At 42.2% G+C, this 20428-nt stretch overlaps 1 protein-coding gene across 1 annotated transcript in view; it reads left to right on the top strand.

Annotated features, from left to right (window-relative positions):
• Positions 1–20428, top strand: part of PDIA5 (protein disulfide isomerase family A member 5) — a 96693-nt gene that overhangs the window by 26168 nt on the left and 50097 nt on the right. The window contains exons 4-10 of the mRNA XM_032190563.1: positions 530–613; positions 1384–1429; positions 7834–7926; positions 9199–9259; positions 12980–13047; positions 17212–17303; positions 17407–17478. Of these exons, the coding sequence (XP_032046454.1) occupies positions 530–613; positions 1384–1429; positions 7834–7926; positions 9199–9259; positions 12980–13047; positions 17212–17303; positions 17407–17478 (516 nt within the window). The remainder of the gene's footprint in view (positions 1–529; positions 614–1383; positions 1430–7833; positions 7927–9198; positions 9260–12979; positions 13048–17211; positions 17304–17406; positions 17479–20428) is intronic.

Here is a 20428-nt window from a genome sequence, read left to right as displayed (position 1 = left end):
TCTGGATGGATTTTTATTTTCTGTGAGACCTTTTTAAGGCTGGCCACTTCCAATCTGGTCTTGGAGATGCCATGGAGATGATTCATCTTTTTGAGTTAGCTTCTGGCAGATACGAAAGCTGACCTGCTTTTTCTCTTTGAATCTTTTCACAAACTGTGCTCTTTGGCTACCACCCTAACAGTAACAGTCTTGAAAGTTGATTTCCTGAATTTTATATTAATCCTGTGGACAGAAGGTCAGCTCAGAGGTGCTTGGACATGCTAGAATGGACTCCTTTTCTGATGGTCAGAGCCTGGCATTGTGGTTTTAACATAGTCCTTTGTGTCCTTACCAGGCAAACCAAAGAATTAAATTGGCTAATGCAGATTTCCACAATGCTTGTCACACAAACTTAGCTGAGCAGCTTCTAAATTAACCATTAGGTGCAACTAATTACTGAAGAGGAAGCAGTGCAATGAGTTTCCAGAACTGAATGCATTTGATTTCTTTTTCTTGTAACCATTTTTCTTCCAATATGTGTTTTTTGCAGTGACACTGAAAGCCGAAAATTATGCAAGAAGATGAAAGTAGATCCTAATTCAAAGGAGAAAGGAGTGGAATTGCTCCATTATAAGTGAGTGCTGGGCTGGGATTTGTAGTTCCTAATTGTTGATGCCCCTGTTAGGACTATTCTTTCTCCTTGCAGCTCTGTTCTGCTGCTGCATGAGGACTTCTTGTTTCTCCTGTGCCTCAACATAAAATTGCTCATGGTTTCGTTAGTTTGGAAGCATACGTTGTAACAGCAGTTAAGTTTACTCTGCTGTTAAATAGTACACATTGAAAATATGAGCTGGACTTGTGGGAGAGATGTCCAGTGAGCTGAAACTACCCGATGCACAGCATTGGTGGCTGAGATTTGGATCTCTTGCTTTCTCTGTCACTTGCCTACTGGCATGTGCCTTGGGAAAGTGGCTTTACCTCTCTGTGCTTTCTTTTCTGACTTGGGGCAGTACTTTGTAATATGCCTGGGGAAAGGCAAGTGTAGTGAGAGTGCAAGATTTTTGTTTTCAGAAAATAATAGGAGTGGGAGTATTGTAGATGTAAGAGACACCAAGCAGCTGCATCTCCAAAGATCGTGTCTTAGTAAATTTTCTTGTTAAAGCATCAGAGAGGGATTACTTACTAGAGACCTGTTTGCATGACGTTCTGTTTCTGCATCCTCCCTCTTTCCTCGCTCTTCCCTACCCCTCCCCTCCCGAACTTGCTGTGGTGTCAATTCTGCTTAGTTCTGGGGCTTTGGCAGGATAATGTTATTCTAGTTAGTGAGAAGTGAGGGAGAGCAGTTGTATGATTTCCAGCAACGCTACTGTAAGTTAACACTATTCCCCACTCCTTGTTCAACAGGGACGGTGCATTTCATACTGAATATAACAGAGCTGTCACGTTGAAGGTAAACTTGATTATTATTCTTTTGCTAGGTATGGGGGAGACAATCGTGGATTAAAAACAGGTGTTGGTGGTACTTCATGCTAAAGGCATGAAAGGGATGGGGTTAATCTTCATAAACAGCTGTCAGAATGACCTAAGGGTTTTTGTGTGCACGCATCTGCCAAGCACAGATCCAGAAAAGCTGTGTATTATTAACAAGACTGAACCCATGTTAAACTGTCATGTGAGTTAATGTTCAAGCTGATAACAAATAGCAATCTTCTGGTTTTGATTACCAGATGCTATTGACGGCAGTATAACTAAAAGTATTAGTTGATACTGCATTTTGATAGGGAATTCCCTGAGGTTTTTAGGTCTTGTGTTTATAAACAATTGAGTGGCCTTATCTTTGATTTGATCATGGAACTGCAGTCCCTATGGATGTGCCCACAGTGCAGCAGGGATGAAATGACCTTTGTTTTCTTGCAAATCTTGACACAAAACAACAGGAAGCAATGTTCTGTGAGCACAATGGAAGGAAAAAGACATGAAATTTGAAAAGAATACGTAGATCTCTGTGACAGGGGAAATGTACTATAAACATACTGAAAGTGAGCAACCTTCCTCTGCAAAGCCCTGGTGAAGTGCTGGGAGTGCTCCATGACGATTTGGATTCCAGAAACATCTTCTGTCCAGTTCTGATGCTAGTTTGAGTTTCACTTCCTCCTCTTTCTCCAGCAAATCTGGACTCTGCACAGTCACTGGTCTTGTTGGAGGCTTCATGAAGTCAATTCAGGCTGCCAGGGTTACACTCACTTCCCTTTTCTCCTTCCTTCAGGGGTCTGGGCTGGGATGGAAGAAGCTGGTGTGAGGTGCTCTGTGAACCCAGTTCTGTCAGAGGGGCTACTCCTAAGCACGCCTGCTCTGTTACCTTCCATCCACAGCAGAGCTGCTGTGGGGTAGATGGTGGAGGGCTCTGTCTTGGAAATGCTCTGTGGCTTGAATCATCTGTTTAGCTTGCTCTTGAGGTTGTCATGCTGGATTTACATGAAGTGGGGGGAGTAGGACTGTGCATCTTCCCATCTCCTGCAGCAGAAATGCTGCCTGGCACTGAGAAGGGCAATATTGGGTACCTAGCCTAGTCAGCAGTGGCTGAGGCTGCTTCTCTACTTACTAAAGAAATGCGTGGTTTTTTTCCCCTCTTGGTGGGTGGGGTGATGGAGACTTGTTAGCTGCCTAAATGTGGGTGGTTTGAACAGTGGTTGAGATATCTTTCCTGCTCTCCATAAAGTACTGCAGCTGGGAGTTAGTGCTGTGACTCAATTCCTTACAGATAGGATCAACTGCAAGGCACCTGCAGAGCCCCGAGGAGGGTTTCAGCTGAGACACAATTGTAGCAGAACAGGAACTATATGAATTATTCCTTTTGTTACAATTTTGTGGTGATTGTTTCCCCCTTCCCTAATGCCCACTGTTGTATTTGCCTCTAGCTGGTGAGAAGGAAGCAGCTCTGGGGTGACCCCATGTGCAGGGAAGTGTGAGCCCAATGTAGACAGAAGTAGGGTTTTGAAGCTCCCTTCCTCCAGGAGCTCTATTCTTTCTTAATTTAACTGCCCTTGTGAAACCAGCTGCTAATGATTTATGGGTTGGGCAGAGCATCAGAGCTGGGCAGTGGTCAAAACTCAGGTGACTGTTTCATACAGCTGCCAGCAGCAGAATGATTAATGTTGTCTGGATTTCTCCCTCCATGCCACTTCTCCCTGTTCTCTCGTGTTGAGGCAGTGACACTTCTTTCTCACCTTCAGCTGAGTTTGTGACAAGTTTTCCAGCACATTACAAACAGCAAGCAGCAGAGTGATACAGTTACATCAGGTATCATACCCATTTTATGGACAAATGGACAGCCTAAAGAACAGGGAGATTAAAGGATTTGTTTCACATCATTCAGCAGGCTTGTGGCAATAAAACTCGGATCTCCTTTCCAGACATCCAGCAGGCATACAAATATTAATGTGATGTTTTGGAGAATAATGGACACAGCTCTGAAGAGGAAATGCTTTATCTCTGTAAAAGGATTCTTCTGAAATAATCGGCAATTTCATAGATATGGCTGATCCAGCTGATAGTGTACACAGAATCTTAAGAAAAGCTCTTCGTTTCTTGAAGTAACTAAACCCTTATGTAATTACCAGAGATGTCCTTGTGGGTTAACTCCTAGAAAAATGAGGAATAAATGGTAGTTCAGTATTCACAGTGGGGGGACATTAGTGCTCAGAACCTCCTGCTGCTGAGACCTTTGTTAGGGTCGGAGCTGTTCGTGTATCTTGTCAAGGGGGTGGATAGCAAGGTAGCAAAGTTTGGTGATCTGAAATGCTTAGAAATAGCTTTAAAATAAATAAATTAAAAGGGTTGGGAAGGCTCTTGCAATACCAAGTGGCTTTTCAATATGAAAGCTAGAACTTGTGGGGTAATGAACATGTGAGGGAAGGAAGGGACACAGCTCCAAATATGCTGGAGTAATGGCAGGCTAGGTTCTGAATTACCAGCCAGGACAGCAGATGGCCTGAAAATATTGTCCCTGTGCTGAACAGTAGTTTTAAAAGTTTAGTGAAGGAGCAGAGAATGGAGGAGGAAACGTCACTCCACCATCCAAGTCCACTGGGTTCTTGCATCTATTACGTGTTTCTGGTTGCCCCACTGCGTGGAAGGTATGGAAGTACTGCAGAAGGGCAGTGAGGGTGATCAGAACTATCAGTGGCTTGAATGTTTACATTGAGGGTTCTTGGGCTTGGAAAAAGGGCATTGGAAGGCGATTGTGACAGGTGTTTATATGACTGTGAGTATCTTGAAGAATGGAATGATTATCTGCTTCACCTCAAAACTTCAGTGCGAGCAGTGGCATTTTGAGGCAGCTGATTTGAAACAAGTCTGCTGTGTTTAAAAAAAAGTAGTTGTGGAACTCAAAGCCATATGTTCTGAAAGCTAAGAATTTGAAAGTCTTAGAAGCAGTATTAGATAGTCATAAAGTATAGATCCATTGGTAGCTAACAGAGGTACAAATACAATAGCTGGTGCAGAGTCCACAAACTTAATTACTTTTTGCCAGAAATTGAGAGCCCATACCATGCATGCTATGTAAGAAAGGTGCTAGTGTAGCTTTTCCCCCAGTTATTTATAGTGAGCTGCTGTTGGAGACCTGAGGTTAGATAGCTTTCTGATCTTAATTATTTGCTTTAGCCACACGGTGTCCTAATCCACTGTAGTGCCATACAACCAGTATCCAGGCTGTGTCTATAATTTGCTGAAGCCTTTTCTGCAGGGTAAAGTACAAAGGAGTTCTACTCTTTTTCTAAAATGAAAAAAAAATCTTTAAAGTATAAATCTGTTCAGTACTAGCAAAGGGAATAGACTAACCCAATAAATTAGACCTGCTGTAAACTCTGTATCCTTTTCAAGTTTGCTCCTGTAGGAGGGTGTGTGTGTATGAAATCATGGGAAGTTTTACAAGCATCTCTACTGCATTACTGAAAAGGAGGGGAATGTGCAGGGATGTTTCCATATTTATTTTTTTCAGGTTAAAATGTGAGTCCATAAATGATAGCCAGCTATTGTGCTATTAAAACTTGCCGTGTATGCTGGACAAAGACGCATCCTGTGTTGTGCTGAATTGGTGTTTGAGGTTCAAAGCTGTTGCAGGGGTTCAGGCAGCAGGTTACAGCCCAGCATGGCTCTGTCGGGGCCGCAGTGTCAAAGCAGGTCCTGACCCCATCACGGCAGGGCAGGAGCGTAGCTGGTCCTTCAGCATGGGGGCTGCTGTGCCGTGGCCTGGACTTTGCTCAGGTCTCTAACGCAGCAGCCTGGGGACCACTGCTCGTCTGTGATTAGACAGCACCGTGGTTTGTTTGTGGGGATTTTTCTTTCCCATTTAAAAGGGTGCAGGAAGTGCTCTTCACAGAGTGGAGTAATGAGTGCAAGGCACCGTACTGCCTGCTCCTGCCAGAAGACATTACACATCTAATTTTTTTCTTTCTTGGCTGAGAGGGAGAGGCTGCAAGAATTAAATCTCTTTAATCCCCCGTCCTCTAACCGCATCTGTTTCTACATCACTGAACTTGGCACGTAGGAATTCTTGAAACTAACGGAGTCAATCGGACTCATTAGCTGTTTAAAATGTTGACCCCTTTCTCCTCCCAGCCAGTATATATTTGAGGTCTGTGCAGACTGAGTGCAAGCAGAACTTGATGAGGTGTTCAGAAATGTGGAATATCTCCCTGGTTTTGTCCTTCTCTCCTTTATCCATATGTTACTGTCTTCTTACAGCATCATTTGGGATGCTAATGCCTTTAGTTTTCAATTTTCTTACAACTATAACTGCATTATAAATTACTTGAATTTCTTCTAGCTGGCTTCTTTCTCTGCTAATGCTGTATGAAAACAAATTTCTTCTACCCAAAGTGTTTGTGGTCCCAACACTACTACCTAACCCCTTAGGTCTTCTCACTGGGTACATTAAGTGCTTTGCTTGCTGTCTAGTGACTAATACGTGCTGCCTCTTATGATCAGACAAATCTCTTCAATATTAGCTAAGCAAGTAGACAGAAACTTTAATGCCATAAATGAATCGTGCTGTAAGCTCTGAATCCTCCCAAGCTCTGTAGTACCAGTTGCGATGCAGGAGAATGAGCTGAGCTGCGCTATCTGTTGATAAGCTGTTGGGGTATTGTACCAGAGCAGCCCTACCCAAGGCAGAGAGGTGGCAAAAATGTTTCTTGGGGCTGTTGCAGTGACAAGTGTCACCAAGTATGCTGCTAACCTGCTCTTGAGAAGGTGGCTTACAAAGCTGGGCTTCAAGATGGATGCTCTTGGTGTGTGTTAACACATACTCGGCTCTGGTCTTCTGTCAGGAACTGGTTTGGCAGAATATCCCATGGCTGATAAAGGCTTTAATGAATGCTCTCACATGACTTTCTTTGCTTGGACTGCAAGTAAAGTTTGCTTACTGCTGTAGTGTCATCATCCACTTAACTCTTACAATGAAGGGAAACATAAAATCGTGGAATATCCTGAGTTGGAAGGGGCCCACAAGGATCATCGAGTCTAGTTCCTGGCTCCATGCAGTACCGCCCTGGAATCAAACCACATATAAGAGCATTGTCCAAATACTTCTTGACTCCAGCAGGCTTAGTGCTTGACCGCTTCCCTGAGGAGCCTGACCTCCCTCTTGGTGAAGAACCTCTTCAAGGTTCTTCTTGGTGAAGAACCATGCAGCCTAAACCTCTCCAGGTGCATCTCCATGCTGCTCCCTCGACTCCTATTGATTGGTCACCAGACAGAAGAGATCAGCACCTTCTGCTCAGACCTCACTATGTGGCTGGTGTGGCAGAGTTCCTGTCAGGGACTGGATGAGTACATACAAGCAGTGCCACAGAGAAAGAAAAAGCAGTCTGAATTGTGAAAAGCAATCTGAATTGTGAATGAGCATGGAAATGCAAGTATTGTATTTCCTAGAGCACAGACATCTGAGGATAAGTGATCCAGCTGACATCCCTACGTACGGCTGGAAATGGGGGGTAATGCTGCTCTGCTGAATTCCATGGAGAATGTCTCTGACTTCAGAGGGCTGGAGTTTCCCTCAGGCTCAGTGTGAAATCAGAATCAGTAGGAACTATTTCTTTGTGATAAAGAGGATATGTGTGATCTGCCAGCACAGGAATTGTTGGTTGTATGTCTGTCAGGTAGAACAGTTATAAAGTAAGCTTGAGCAAGTATTCTACTTGTCAAATATGGGAGCTGCAGAACCATAGGGTCTCATTTCCTGCTTCTCTTGTCATGTTTGCTTGCAACACTCCTACTTAAAAATCCAGTGACTGCGGTTTCTAGGTAAACGAGTCATAGGGGAAACTACTGGTGGATATTTTTCCTCTGACCAAATGAGCAATTTGATTTATAAGTTTGGAGTTCATTGCCTTTGCTCACAGTGTGCCCTCCAGCTGGTCCTATTGGATGCAAAAGTTACTCAGATGCAGTGAAGGGCATGGAAGCCTGACCTCTACATAAAGAGAAATCTTTTATACTAAGCCAGCGTGTAGCTGATTACAGATCTAGTACCATTGAAAGAGTTCTCTGAAGGATCCTTGAAGCTTCTGTCTATAAGTTGGTCCACCTCCACGTGTTTTCCCCAGTTTTCTAGTGGAAGCAGGCACTGGTAAGCTGGCATATCAGTTCTGAGGAAGGTACACAATAGTACATCTCTTGGTTCTGCAATAGGATATTGGTTTTCATCTCCACTATAGCAGATGAGTATAAAAATGGAAAAACAAAGGTCCTAATTGGATAGGGTTCACATGACAGCATGGATTTGAGATTGGAGTCTGATGGTTCTCATTCATTTTGCTTTAAAAACTTTTTTTTTTCCATTTATTGCAGTCCATGGTGGCCTTTCTCAAGGATCCAGAAGGTGCGCCGCTGTGGGAGGAAGATCCTGAAGCCAAAGATATTGTGCATATTGACAGTGAAAAGGTACGTCAGCTGGAGAAATGTTCTGTATGTTTTATAAATATATGGAATGTGAGGAGTGTGCATGTTTGTTTAAACTCTCAGTGAAGCACCATTATATCTTTTGGAAGGGAAGATTAAAGCACCCAAACTGTGACGTGACAAAGCCTGTGTTTTGTAATAACCACAGAGCAACGTCTCCTGCTTCCCTCCTCCTTCTTCCCTGTGTGGTCATAATATTAGTCTGTCAGCCACACAGCAAGCATTAAAGCATCGTGGATGTTAGGGTGGAAGGGACCTGTTTGTCTCAGTAAGTGTAGCAGCTTCCAAGATGCAGTTGCTGCAGGAGGCAAGTAGGAGGTAAAATGCTATTCTTACAACTGCAGGTTGTCAAAGTTAAAGCTCTCATGTGCCTGAGGTCATCTCAGGAAGTCTCTGCAGCAGGCAGGAACAGGATCCAGATCTGGAGTGATTTAACCTAGTACAGTAATCATCTACCGTGGCAAGTGGGAAAGCTGCAAATAAGATAAAAACTACCTTAAAAAGCCAGTGCCACCACAGAGCACCCCATGATTTTCTCTCTAATATAATCAGCTTGGTCTTTTGTATTAGTTTTCTAGCCTATTGATTTTTAAAACTTTAATTGATTGGACCCTCGCTGGTATTTCGTAAAGGGCCTTTTCAATTTTCTAGCTTTCATTTTTAATATTAGAAATAGTTATTTTGACATTAGGTTTTTGTAGGAAGATTAATTTTTAATGTTCACCTTCTGTACTCTATTATAAGTCTTCCAAGGGTTGTGTTCAATTTGAAAACTTCATCTCATTTCTCCACCATGCTGGTACTGAAAAATCTATTCTCATGGCCTCTCATAGCCCTGACCAGGTTTCATAGTGTGGAAACTGAACTTTAGTTTATTATTGAGTCTGACTTCTTGAGTTAGAATACATTTTTTGGATGGATCAAGGAAGAAAATGTTTCCAGTCACAGGTTCTGAACTGAAAATTGATCAAGCGGTACAATTTCCACATCTTAACACCAAAGATACTAGTCTTCAATATTTAGTGGATATTTGTGTCTATGAGAAGTTTTGCCAGCTCCTTTCAAGTTACAGTTGAGCAAGCAGGAGAAACTCAAGTGTTGTCTGTTAGGAAGTATGACCCTTCTTTTCCTCCAGAGAAATGAGCCTGTGTTCTGTTAACATTTATATTGACTTTTAAAAGTTTTAACTCAAGTCACAACAAGAGATGTCATTTTGTCTAAGTTTGTTTTTACTTTATTTGGTTCGTTCGCTAGGAATTGCGAAGGCTTCTGAAGAAGGAAGACAAACCCGTTCTGATGATGTTCTATGCCCCGTGTAAGTAATCCAGCATGTCCTTTCAGTTCTTGTTCCCTTCTTCACTGAGAGATGTCCAAGGCTGACCTGGAAGCCCCACCTGTGCTTTGCTAACATCATCTTGTCCCATCTTTATCATTGAAATCCATGTGGTGGATTACCTTATGTAATTTCTTTACCTGTTGTTCTTTCTAGATTTGCACGATATGCTGAGCACATTAGTGTTAATGCAGTTTTCTGAGGGTGTGTAGTCCCTCAGTGCTTCTCGCTGGAAGTGCAAATGAGCATTGTACATGCTTTTTTCTTTCGCACTTTGGGCTATGGCGTAAGACAAGTGGTTACACACAAAAGATCTCTGGAGGAGACCATGCAGTTGAAAGAAGCTCTATTTGTTCTCGGTAACTGGGTGCAGAGGGAACTACAGTGCAGTGGTCAAGAGCAGGAATACTTTTCCTGCTCCATCCAGGAAGGCACCCTGGGTGTTTCTGCTGTCACTGGCAGGAGTATCCTGAATACAAATGGAGTTTAATTGGGAGGGTGGCAGGAAGGAAAGAGGAGAGCATGTTGGAGTCGCTGCATCTCTTTTGTGACCTTGACACTGCATTGCTCTGATCTTGTTATCGTGTTGGCTGCTTCTTCCTTAATTTTACAAATTTGCAACTGCTTCTTCACATTTTGTGATGACAGGTATATGAGAGGCTTTCCAGTTCTTGAAAACAAAATATTGTTGTGCTGGAGTTGTTACTCAGCTGGAAAGCAGAGCAGCCGTGAGAATGGAATGAATGTGTGACCTAAGCTGGAAAAGCCTCCCGGCACTGTCCTGGTTGTGAAATTGATGCGAGGCACTGCTACCAATTTGCTGTTTGTTTCTCTTTTAAAATGAGCATCCCGTGGCAGGATTATCTCCTGTTTCAGTGTATTTTCTCTGGTAATTATTGCCTGAAACGCCATTCTACCTTTTTCAGTCTCATCTGTGTACAACCAAGACGGCCAGAATTGCCCAAGACTTAGCTTGCTGCATCACTCAGAGGATGTTTTTTTCCTTAATTAAATTAGCAGCAGCGCGGTGCCTTCACGCTCTGCAGCAGGCCGGGCCTGCGCGGCCTGGCCTGGCATGTGGAGAGCGCCAGCGGCCATGGCCGCCGCGGTGTCGGCGGGGGGCGATCCGCCCGCTCTGCCTGCAAATCGCCCCCTCAGGGAGCGTCCCGCTGCGGAGAGCTGTCGCAGTTTACTTGTATCATGAATAATTGTTTTTCTGCAACTGAGTCTCTTCCTGAAATGTGCCTTATCTAGCCCTTCGTTCTCTTTGAACCGTTCCCCCAGAAGCCCTCCTCCTTCCAGTTTCTCTTCTTTTGAAGTGGCAAAACACCTGCTAGTCTTCAGTGCTATAATACTTTTTGCTGATTTCTAAACTGCTGTGAAGGAAGCCTACTTGTAAGGTGTTTTTTTTTTCCCCCCTCTGATTTCATGATTCTTAACTCCCTCATCTTTTATTTAACACACGAGACCTTCTGATTTGGTTCCTATCCAATTTTTCTTTTCTTACTCCTGCTCCACTTGAGACAGAATACGTCCAGCAGTTTTATTAAAATACAGACTTGGGGAAGCTGGAGTTGCAGGTTGCTGTCTTCTGACATGGGCGTTAATGTTCGTACCTGGGAGCAGCAAATTGAGGCTGGCTACTAAAGGGATTCATTTCCTTGCTTGTGAGGTGGAGGGTCTTTGGCAGGAGAGGTTGTTGGAGCCTTTGTCTAGGAAGGCATGGGGAAGACGGCTGCATTCTTCCTCAGCTTGGCTGGAAGCAGGGGGTTTAGATTCATTGTAGCAGATTCATAGGAAATGGGCTCTTTCATTACGTACTATTGCAGAGGGAGATGAAAGCGACTGCAAACTTAAATGTAGTTCCTTTAATATTTCAGGAATGCCTGGTCTGGGTGAAACGACTCAGAGTAAAAGCATGCCTTTTCCTTGGAAGGTATTACCTGCCATTTGGAGACCATTCACTGTACTTTTGGACTTTATATTATAAGTCAGACAGCACTAAATATGAAAAATTAGGTGTACTTACAGGCATTCAGATTTACTTATGGTTAACTCTGCCAAAGGAGACTCCTGCAGAAGATGGTCTGCATTTGGCAACAAAAAGGAGCTGTTTAAAATGTTATTGAAAACAGGGTTTTAAAAATGGAAGTGTTACCTAGTGGAAAAATTAGTACGTGTTTAATTAAAAATCCCACTTTTGAGTCACAATACAAGAAAAAGAGCAGAAGAAAAAGGAGTTTTTTTGTCTGTTGTGTATTCCTGCACGGGAACGTATGTGGCTTGACAGTCTTGAACGGTGTAGTGCAGAAGTTAATGGGTAGGAGAGGTCCCACTGCAGTGGGTTTGGGAGCAAGGAGTCTAAGACAGTGGCAGGGCTGGGATGGGAGTAGAAGGATGGTGGGGTGGTGGCTGTGGGAGGAGGCTGGTATGCCTCTGTACTCCAGGAGAAAGTCCAGGGAGTGGTAAGAGGTTCAGGAGGAAAAGTGGGGGAGATCACTAGTTTAGGGCCTGTTAAAGACAACAGAAGTTGAGGATCCAGCAGATGGTGTTAACAGCTCGTATCTTTTGATGCCGTTCCAGTGGTTTGGATGAAGTTGAGGGTTCAGTGGACCTCAGATGAATGGTCTGTGCCCACCAAGAAATCATCATTTGACACAGCACTAATTTAATGACCTCACTGGCAATTTGAGTGGAGAGATCAAAGGTGGAAAGACCACAGAAATGAGCTCTCTTTCCTCTGATTAAAGAATTCCTCTCAGGCACGCTGATGTGGTCCTAAACCAGTGGTTGCAAAATATATTTCTCCTTTATGGAAGATACTTCCAAAACCCTTCTCTCTTTACCAGAAGAAAAGTGTTGACTGCTGTCCCATGGTGGACCATGGGTTTCTGTACTAAGTGTCTGAAGTGCATGGCCACAGCTTCCTTTCATGCTGTCTGCAGTCCCTCTCTTCCCAGTGTGTGTGCACATATTTTACTTGGCAAGGGTGAAACCTGCTGCTTACAAGGTGATTTATTGCTAATCTGCTTAGCACTCGAGCGTCATCAAACAGCTCTTAGTGTGCTCCAGCTATGCATGTAGTCTTCCTCACTCACTATTTGTCTTTTCCTCAGCACATAAAGTTCTTGTATTTTACAAGGGCTGTTGCTTCTCCTGAGTTATCGTCTTCTCCATTAACAGAGCATGGCTTAACTTTTGATGTCTGCTTAATGTGTTTAGGAGATGTCTCAAATGAGTTTCAAAGACCTGTTAAACTGAGATGAATCTGAAGTACACCCCCATCGCCCACCTGATTAAAGACCATATTCTGACTTTCTTGGTCACTAGAGTGCCCGTTCGAAATACACAAAGCTTTTTGGTTTGGCTTGATGAGCATAACATCTTTCATCTTGCATTCCACTGTGAGCTCAGCCCAGAGCCTTAGGAACGTAAAATGGTGTTGCTCTTTCCAAAACTAGGAAAAGAAATGAATATGAAGCTGAGCAGCATGAAAAAATAGCAGAAATAGCTGCATATAATAAGATGTAGCATCCTTAGAAAATAATAATATAATGACTTAGTGGAATAAATAAGGAATTTCATTAAAAAATTATTGTATATAAAAATATGTATTGTGATATGCTTTGGAACACAGATCCTGTAGAAGAGTCTGAATGGAGTTGTTGGCATGTTACTGACACGATTTCTTTTTTTTATCAGGGTGTGGTGTTTGTAAGAGAATGATGCCGTCTTATCAGCAGGCAGCCACAGAACTGAAGGGTAAATATGTAAGTGAGAAGATAAGATTTATATTTAAAAAATCTTTTTTTTTTTTTTAAAGAGAATATTTTTAACAATTTATTGAATATTTAAAAACACAAATATTTATTGATGTGGGTAATTTTTAAACAAGTTGAAACAAAGCCAAAAATGAATGATGCTGTTCCACATTCGCTCAGGATTATCTCCTTTTTTTTTGCTATTATTAAAACTTAGCATAATGAGGCATTTACTCACTTGCCTTTTATATCTAGTATGTAGTTTTTGTCAGGGAAAAGTGGGCTCTGACACTGCTTTGTCTAGCTTCTATTTGGTGAATTTATGGTCGTCTTAAGCTTGTTTTTGTAAAGATAAAGAAATATTTGCCATTTTGGGTTTGATCAGCTTTTGGCTTGATGTTTCTTATTCAACTCAAGTATGGATGCCCTTAGAGTAATAATTAATCCACTTGCTCAGTGGAGAATCACAGTGTCATGGGAGGGGGATTACTGTACGTTTTCTTGATCAATCTCCTAACAAGTAAGCATAAGCGTTACATGCATAAGCATTGCTATAGCTTTGTCAACAAAGTTAGCGTTTATACCAGGCTAAAATAAATGCGAGTGTTGATCCTAATAAAATCAATTTGCAGCAGCTGCAATAACTTGGTTCTCTGTTTGTACTAATAAGGCATATTGATCTCTCTAAGCAAGACGAAGACACTTTCCAAGTCATGTTTTTATAATACACTATGTATAATTTATGTAATACCAATAACACTTGAGTGACACAGAAATGGGATTGTTGTTCCATGGCTTTGGCTGGATTTGGTCTGATTCTACCTGTTGAATCACTTGGGTTATAAGTTTCCTCAAGAGAGGCAGCACATGGTAAGGAACAGATGAAGTACTGCAGTTCATCGCTGGGGCGGCTCTGGTCAGTGCATTTCATGAGCACTGAGAGCCCTCGGACTACCCCATGTTCTCTCAGCTAGTTGTTTTTCAAGGTGTTTTCTCTAAATTTTTCTCTAAATCCTTGTTTGCTTAGGGCTGAAAGCAGTGGGAGTTGTTCAGATTTCAAGGCTTTACTATGTTCTAAATAAGATATTTTCAGGAGTGCTTCCATACAGCCAGGCAGCATGCAAATTCCTCTCCCTTCTGTGGAGGGTGTACTGTTTTCTGGGGGAAGGCACTCCTGTCTTGCACAGCAGGTCTATAACAAGGCGTGGGGTGGACAGGAATTTGAAGCATAAAGAAACACCTACACACGTACTGCCAGAGAGAGGGCATGCTGCAAAACGCTATTTTCCTGCAATTATCCCTTGTCCACATGTAGTTCTGTTTTTATTAAATTCAAACCAAACCAAGTTGAATTTAAACTCCAGATCTGTTCTAGTTTGATAATTTCCAAGAAAGAAAGGAAAGAGTTTAGGTAGGCTTAGGCTAATCCTGCCCAGCTCAGGGGTCTGGCACTGGTCAGAGGTGCTTTTTTGCACTTGTAGTGTTTTTAGTGCAGGTTTATTTCAGAGGAAAGTCCAGTTATGCTATTGTCACCAGTGTCTTTCACAAATATCAATCTGTTCATCTAAATCTGACCTAGTTAGCTTCCTGAGTGGGATGTGTACACGGTTTGCCATTTCTAAAATTAACTCTGCTGTACCCATCATAAATTATCCATGGGGTGCCTGAGAGCAATGCTGACCTCCAGATCAGGCACTGCTGGAAAGTTTATGATTGTTTTGGATGAGCTGAAGGTTTGGCATTTCAATCAGACCTGTTGTTAGCTGTCAGGATGTGCCAGGGTTAAAAGTGATTATGGCTACTATATAGCAGGAAAATGAAATATAGTTTTGCCTATTTAGTAGGTCATAAAAATGAAAAGGTGAACTGTGTCTGTCGCTGGTTGCTATATTCTTTTGAGACTGGTCCCATCTTGCCGTAGTTGCTGAGAGGAAGACTGTATGGTTCAGTATTATGTAAAGTTTAGAGTTTTCTATTCCATTAACCCTAGCACGAAACAAAAAGAGTTGGTCCACATCAGAAGAGGATGGTTTATTTTATCCCTGGCACAAGAGATTCCCCTAGCTCTGCTCCATCAAGTAGCAGGATGGGAGAGTCACAGGAGAACAGAAGTCAGAAGCCTAGAAGATAAGACCAGCTAGCAAAGGTTCAAAGTCGATTTAGATACAGGTAGCTTGGTGGGGAGCAGGTAAAGTGTTGCAGTATTTCAAATGTCACTGCAGAGGTGAAAGAAATTAACTGATCTTCATGTTTGCTGTGGATATTTCAAGAGGTAGTGGACTTCAATTGAAGTCAGGGTTATTCAGTCATTTGCTAAAAGACAATTAGTTAAACATCTGGCAGAACAAGCATTGGTATAGAGGGAGGATCCTGACTTTGGGTAGAAGGTATATTTTGATGGTCCCTGTTAGCCTTGATGATACATGATTGTGTGATTATAGGCTAGCTAAAGCAGTAACTTTTGTTTTTAAAAATGAAACCTATTGTAATAGACTTCTGGTCATTTATGCTTCATACTGTGTATGAACAGCAGAATGAATCCATGTTCTTGACCCAAATCAATCACCGCAATCTGGCAGAAGATGTAGATGTGGCTGGAAATGCTAATGTAAAACCTAGGAAATCTTTTGAAAGTTCTTGGCAAATCTTAAATCTGGTAGGCTGGTGTAAAGCGGGGAATTAATGAAGCCAGTTCTCACTGTATAAAGCAACTGCTGCATCTTGATCCTATTGAATTTACCTATCCACAAGAGTTGACGTAAAGGATAAGGGAAGGGGAGAACTGGGCCTTAGTATCTCCTATGAATGAAGTCAATCTGGTTGTTAGAATTACAAGGAAAATTCAAAGCAAGAGATGTGACCAGCCAGTATAAATCTTATTTCTGTGCTCCTCTCCTCTGAGGTAGCTTTCCTTTATCCTTTCTCAGGATAGGCGAGAGAAAACAAAGCATCTTCTTGTGACTTTCCAGCACGCTATTAGAAAAGGTTGACCTTCAAACATGGATTTTGTGCTTTAAGATTTATTTCATGCTGGCTCCTAGCACATTTGGTTGGTCTATGCAGTTTGCTGCAGTCAGGAACCTGGTATTAAATTCTGATGTGATATTTCAGCTGGAAGGAGAAAATCCTGTTTTTGGAGGGGGAAGGAGGAGGTGTTAGGATTAAAACCCTGCTGCTAAAATGATTTAAGCTGTCAATGCCATTAAAACTAAGTTAATCTTGAAGTTGTATCTCAGCAACTGGCTGAAGGTTTGACTGCAGAACAACCTCAGTGTGAATCTCAAACCCACAGAACCTCAGAATTAGTCCTATCTTCAAATTTTCAGGTCAAAAGTCTTTTGAAATAAGTGTTTGAAAGACAGTTGGAGAGGGCACAGGAGCCATGAGCTTGAAGTTTGGGGTGAATTGCTGGTGTGGAGGGTGGGTTGGGACAGAGGTAAAGAAAGGGAAGGGAAGCTTTTTGTTTCACTTACCAGTCTGAAAAGTTGCTGTGCTCCCATACCCATCTTTCAATATCTGTAAGAAAAGGCTGTTCAACTGTCATTACACCCTGCCAATCAGGTAAGTTAACACATTTAAAGTATATAAATGCCATGTGGCATTTCCTGGGCTCATGGAGAATGTTTTATATCAAAGTAATGCTGATTTTTTTTCCCCCTTGCCATTCAGCACACTCTTGAACTGGAATAAAGTCAGTGCTTGGTCAGGCAGACTTTCTGGATATTAGCTGAGATTGTAAACCAAAAAACGTGGCTAGAACTCTTTGTGTCCTTGTAAACATTTGGATATGCACAAGAAGAAAGAATTCTAGTTGGACTTGTGCTCTCTTTGCAGATTTGTATTTTAAACTACTAGTGAGATTCAGAGAATGCCCTTTTGGTATTTCTTGTAGGGGGTGAATAAAAGGAAATGGAGGTGCTCTGAGAGCGAGGAGTACATGACAGGCTGAATGGTTTGTGCTTTCTGTGGGCTAGGCTCAAATACTGCTCTGTTTTTCCTTGGTCAAAATCAGAAGCGCTTCATCATTACCTTTTATGAAGTCACCCTTGCTTTACAGCAATATGAGTGAAATCAGAATCTGCACAGAGTTTAGCTGGCTTTACTGCTCTTTAGAAGTCATGTTGTTACTACTGTATTGTAAGAATCAATATAATTATGCTCTGTTTTTTTCAGGTTCTTGCGGGGATGAATGTTTACTCTGCTGAATTTGAAAGGATAAAAGAAGAATACAATGTCCGTGGATATCCTACAATCTGCTATTTTGAGTCAGTTATGTTTTGCTGCTATTTAAGAAATCATACACTTGACTATAATTGCATGTTCTTATCTTCAGGGCAAGCACTAAACCTTGTTTTGTTGCTTTAATAGGAAAGGAAAGTTCCTGTTCCACTTTGAGAACTATGGTGCTACCGCAGCAGATATAGCAGAGTGGCTGAAAAAGTAAGGCACTGAACTTCATACACTCCACCTTTTATGTACCTTTCATTATTTACAGAATGTAATGGTTTAGGATCAGCCATCTCTCCCTCATTCCCTCTGCTCAAAAGAGCAAACAAAACTACCCCTCTGAGACTGGCTGAACTAGCACAGAGAGATTGCATGCTAAAAAACAAACGTTAGGCATGCCTTGCGTTTTACAATTGCATTTCATATGTAATAGGGTACTGACTATGGACCAAAATTAATGCAGATGCACAGATCTTGGCGTCGTTAAAAATGCCAACTTAAATTTCCAATGATCTTGGGTGCCTAAATTTAATACCTCACAAAAGGTGTGACTTTGGTTGTTTTATTTAAAATGTACGTGCCAAGTACACAGTTCTCATTGGTTCCTTAGCCTTCAGATGGAATATTTAGTGTTTTCTAGTGACACACAGTAGAAACTAGCACCCTGGATTGCTAGTCATTTTTACAAAGCTTGTTTCCCGTTATGACTTGAAGTGGTGTTGAAAGTGTCCCGTTCTACCTAAAGGCATCTGTTTACAGTTGTAAATCTTTAAATTATGTGAATTATGTAAAGAAGTAATCTTTAAATTATGTGAATATAAGTTGCAAACTATTGTGATGATATGGCTGAGCAAAATTGGAATAAAATAAATGTGTTTTACTGCACCAATGGGACTACGCTGGGGACACGGGAAGGGTTGCAGGTAGCCCAGGGGCTTCAGCAGTGGTAGGCTAGGTGGTTCAGGATGGGGACCTGCAAACGTAGTGCCAGCAGCGTTCCTGTTGGCTTCAGGAGGTACAAACAGTGAAAGCAAGCACTGCCCTGTGGATCAAAGAGAAGAGATTTAGGTGTAGTCTTTAAGCTTCATTTAGTCCATTCAGCCTTTCAGAAATTAATGATCAAGATGGCAACTCCAGCAATGTTGAGGAGATGATCAGCCTGCAGAGCAAGGCTGTGACTTCATCACCTGTACCGTATTATGCTTTTCAGTTCTGCAAGGATGTCGTTATCTCTTGGCTACCATGTGTGAAACATTAGATGTTTGGGGTGAATTTTTTCCCCTGTCTGCCCACATAATATCCAGATAATCCCTGTAATATGCAGTGCCTTTCTATCAGTGCTGTGACAGCAAGTGAACACAGCTACTGGAAGCAAAGCAGAACAGCTGCAAGCTCTTTCCAATGATAATCTCTGCTAACAAGCCACAGTGGGCTTTGGCTAATACTCCAGCAGTCCAGAGCTAAAGACAGCTGTTTGTCCTCACTTAGTGCTCAGTGCATGTTTATTAGCTTCCCAAAAGATGATCTGAGTAGTAGCCTTCTTACTCCTGTTTTGTATAATAAATGCAACTTTAAGGAAGGCACGTCTGAGAAATTATGCGTACTTAAATTTTGCCAGTAATTGATGTAGTAATTAAAACTGTATACTGTAGATAGAGGGTAAATCTGCTACATGCATAATATTGCATTACTCTGAGGAGTATAAGTAGTCAAATGGTATGGTGGGGGCTTTAGGAAAGCCAAAGATTGTAATTAGATAGCTGCAGGGTGTATACTCTATATTTCAAAACAGCATAATATTAAAGCTCTCACCAGATAACTCAAGCTAGAATTTAATATCATCACTGTTGTGATTTCCTGTGATATTGGTGTCGTGAGCAGTGTCCTCTCACCTCTGAGGAGGAATGATGCTAGCTCCCTTTTCTGAAAACACAACTACAGCAGAACAGGCATAGGCTATGAATTAGCTAGGCACCAAGACCACATCCTAAATCTAATGCTCAGTCTCTGAACTCCCTGAGTGTCAGGTGCAGTTCTGGGTTCCCCAGACTGTGTCGCTTTTAAGGAGAGGTGATTCTGAAGTGATGTTGGAGAGGGTGGAGGCTGCTGCCAAGACAAAGCTGCGCATGTCAGACAGGGAGTTGCTCGGATAGGAGATGCCAGTCAGCCGAGCAGGTGTGCTGAGCAGCAGGGGCATGGCACTGCCAGAGTGTCCGTGCCAAGGAGAACCAACGTGTGTTTATGCTGTGCGTGCACATGCTCTTGTCCATATGTTCTTGAAAGAGAATCCAGGAGACACTGTGCTGTATGAAATGACCTGGTTTTTGTGGACACAAGTTAAATGCCACAGAAGGGCAGCTGTTTTCTCTTAGCTCCCTCTTGTTGTTTTGACCTCTAAATGTTCGTGGCTAAGTTCTGAAAGTGGTTGATCTGTGCTGATTTAGGGCAGGGGGTTGCAGAGTATAACAACAAAGGTTAGAATTACTTACACTGTGAAGAGGATGTTTTTCACATTCTTTTCCCTCAGAGCAAGAGCTACTAGTTTGGAGGGTTCCAACACCTTTTCATTTGTTAGTTTGTGAAGGCACTTCTTCCTTGTGTTGAAGTGTCCTAATGCATCTGCCTACAGGTACTTAACCCCTCTTATCTTCCTAATAGGCACTGGCTACTATCTCGTGGAGTTTCAGATGTTTTTATGGGGTGATAGAGAGAAACCATCACAGTCTTATTCCAACACACAGCATTATTAACACGGGAGATGCTATCTTGTACATACAATTCTTTTTTTATCCATCTTCTTACACAGCTGCATCGATCTGGATGGTAGGCAAGCCAGACAGCTCCTTGCTGCCTCCAATAGCTGCTTTGTTTGTCTCGCAGTTTTTGTGGACTTCTCTTGGGCCTTTCCTTAGCACCACCTAACTACTCAATTAAATCAAGAACTTGCTCTCTGTTCTTAATTCAATTAGCTCTTGATATCTCTTCCAGACTTCTGTCATCCTATTTTTGGTCTTCAGGCGTTGGATGTGCCTTCTCTCAGTTTTAAATGACATTTTAGATTTTGCTTGTTGTCTCCTCCAGGCTTTGAGGTACTTCTTACCAACTCCTGTGTAGGCTAATTAGCATGCACAGCATTTTAAAGTGGGCCATTTGAATAAACATC

The sequence above is a fragment of the Aythya fuligula genome, chromosome 6 (assembly GCF_009819795.1).
Source record: "Aythya fuligula isolate bAytFul2 chromosome 6, bAytFul2.pri, whole genome shotgun sequence".
NCBI classification, from domain to species: domain Eukaryota; kingdom Metazoa; phylum Chordata; class Aves; order Anseriformes; family Anatidae; genus Aythya; species Aythya fuligula.
The sequence above is the reverse complement of the archived record's forward strand: the minus strand, read 5'-3'. Positions and strand labels throughout refer to the sequence as shown.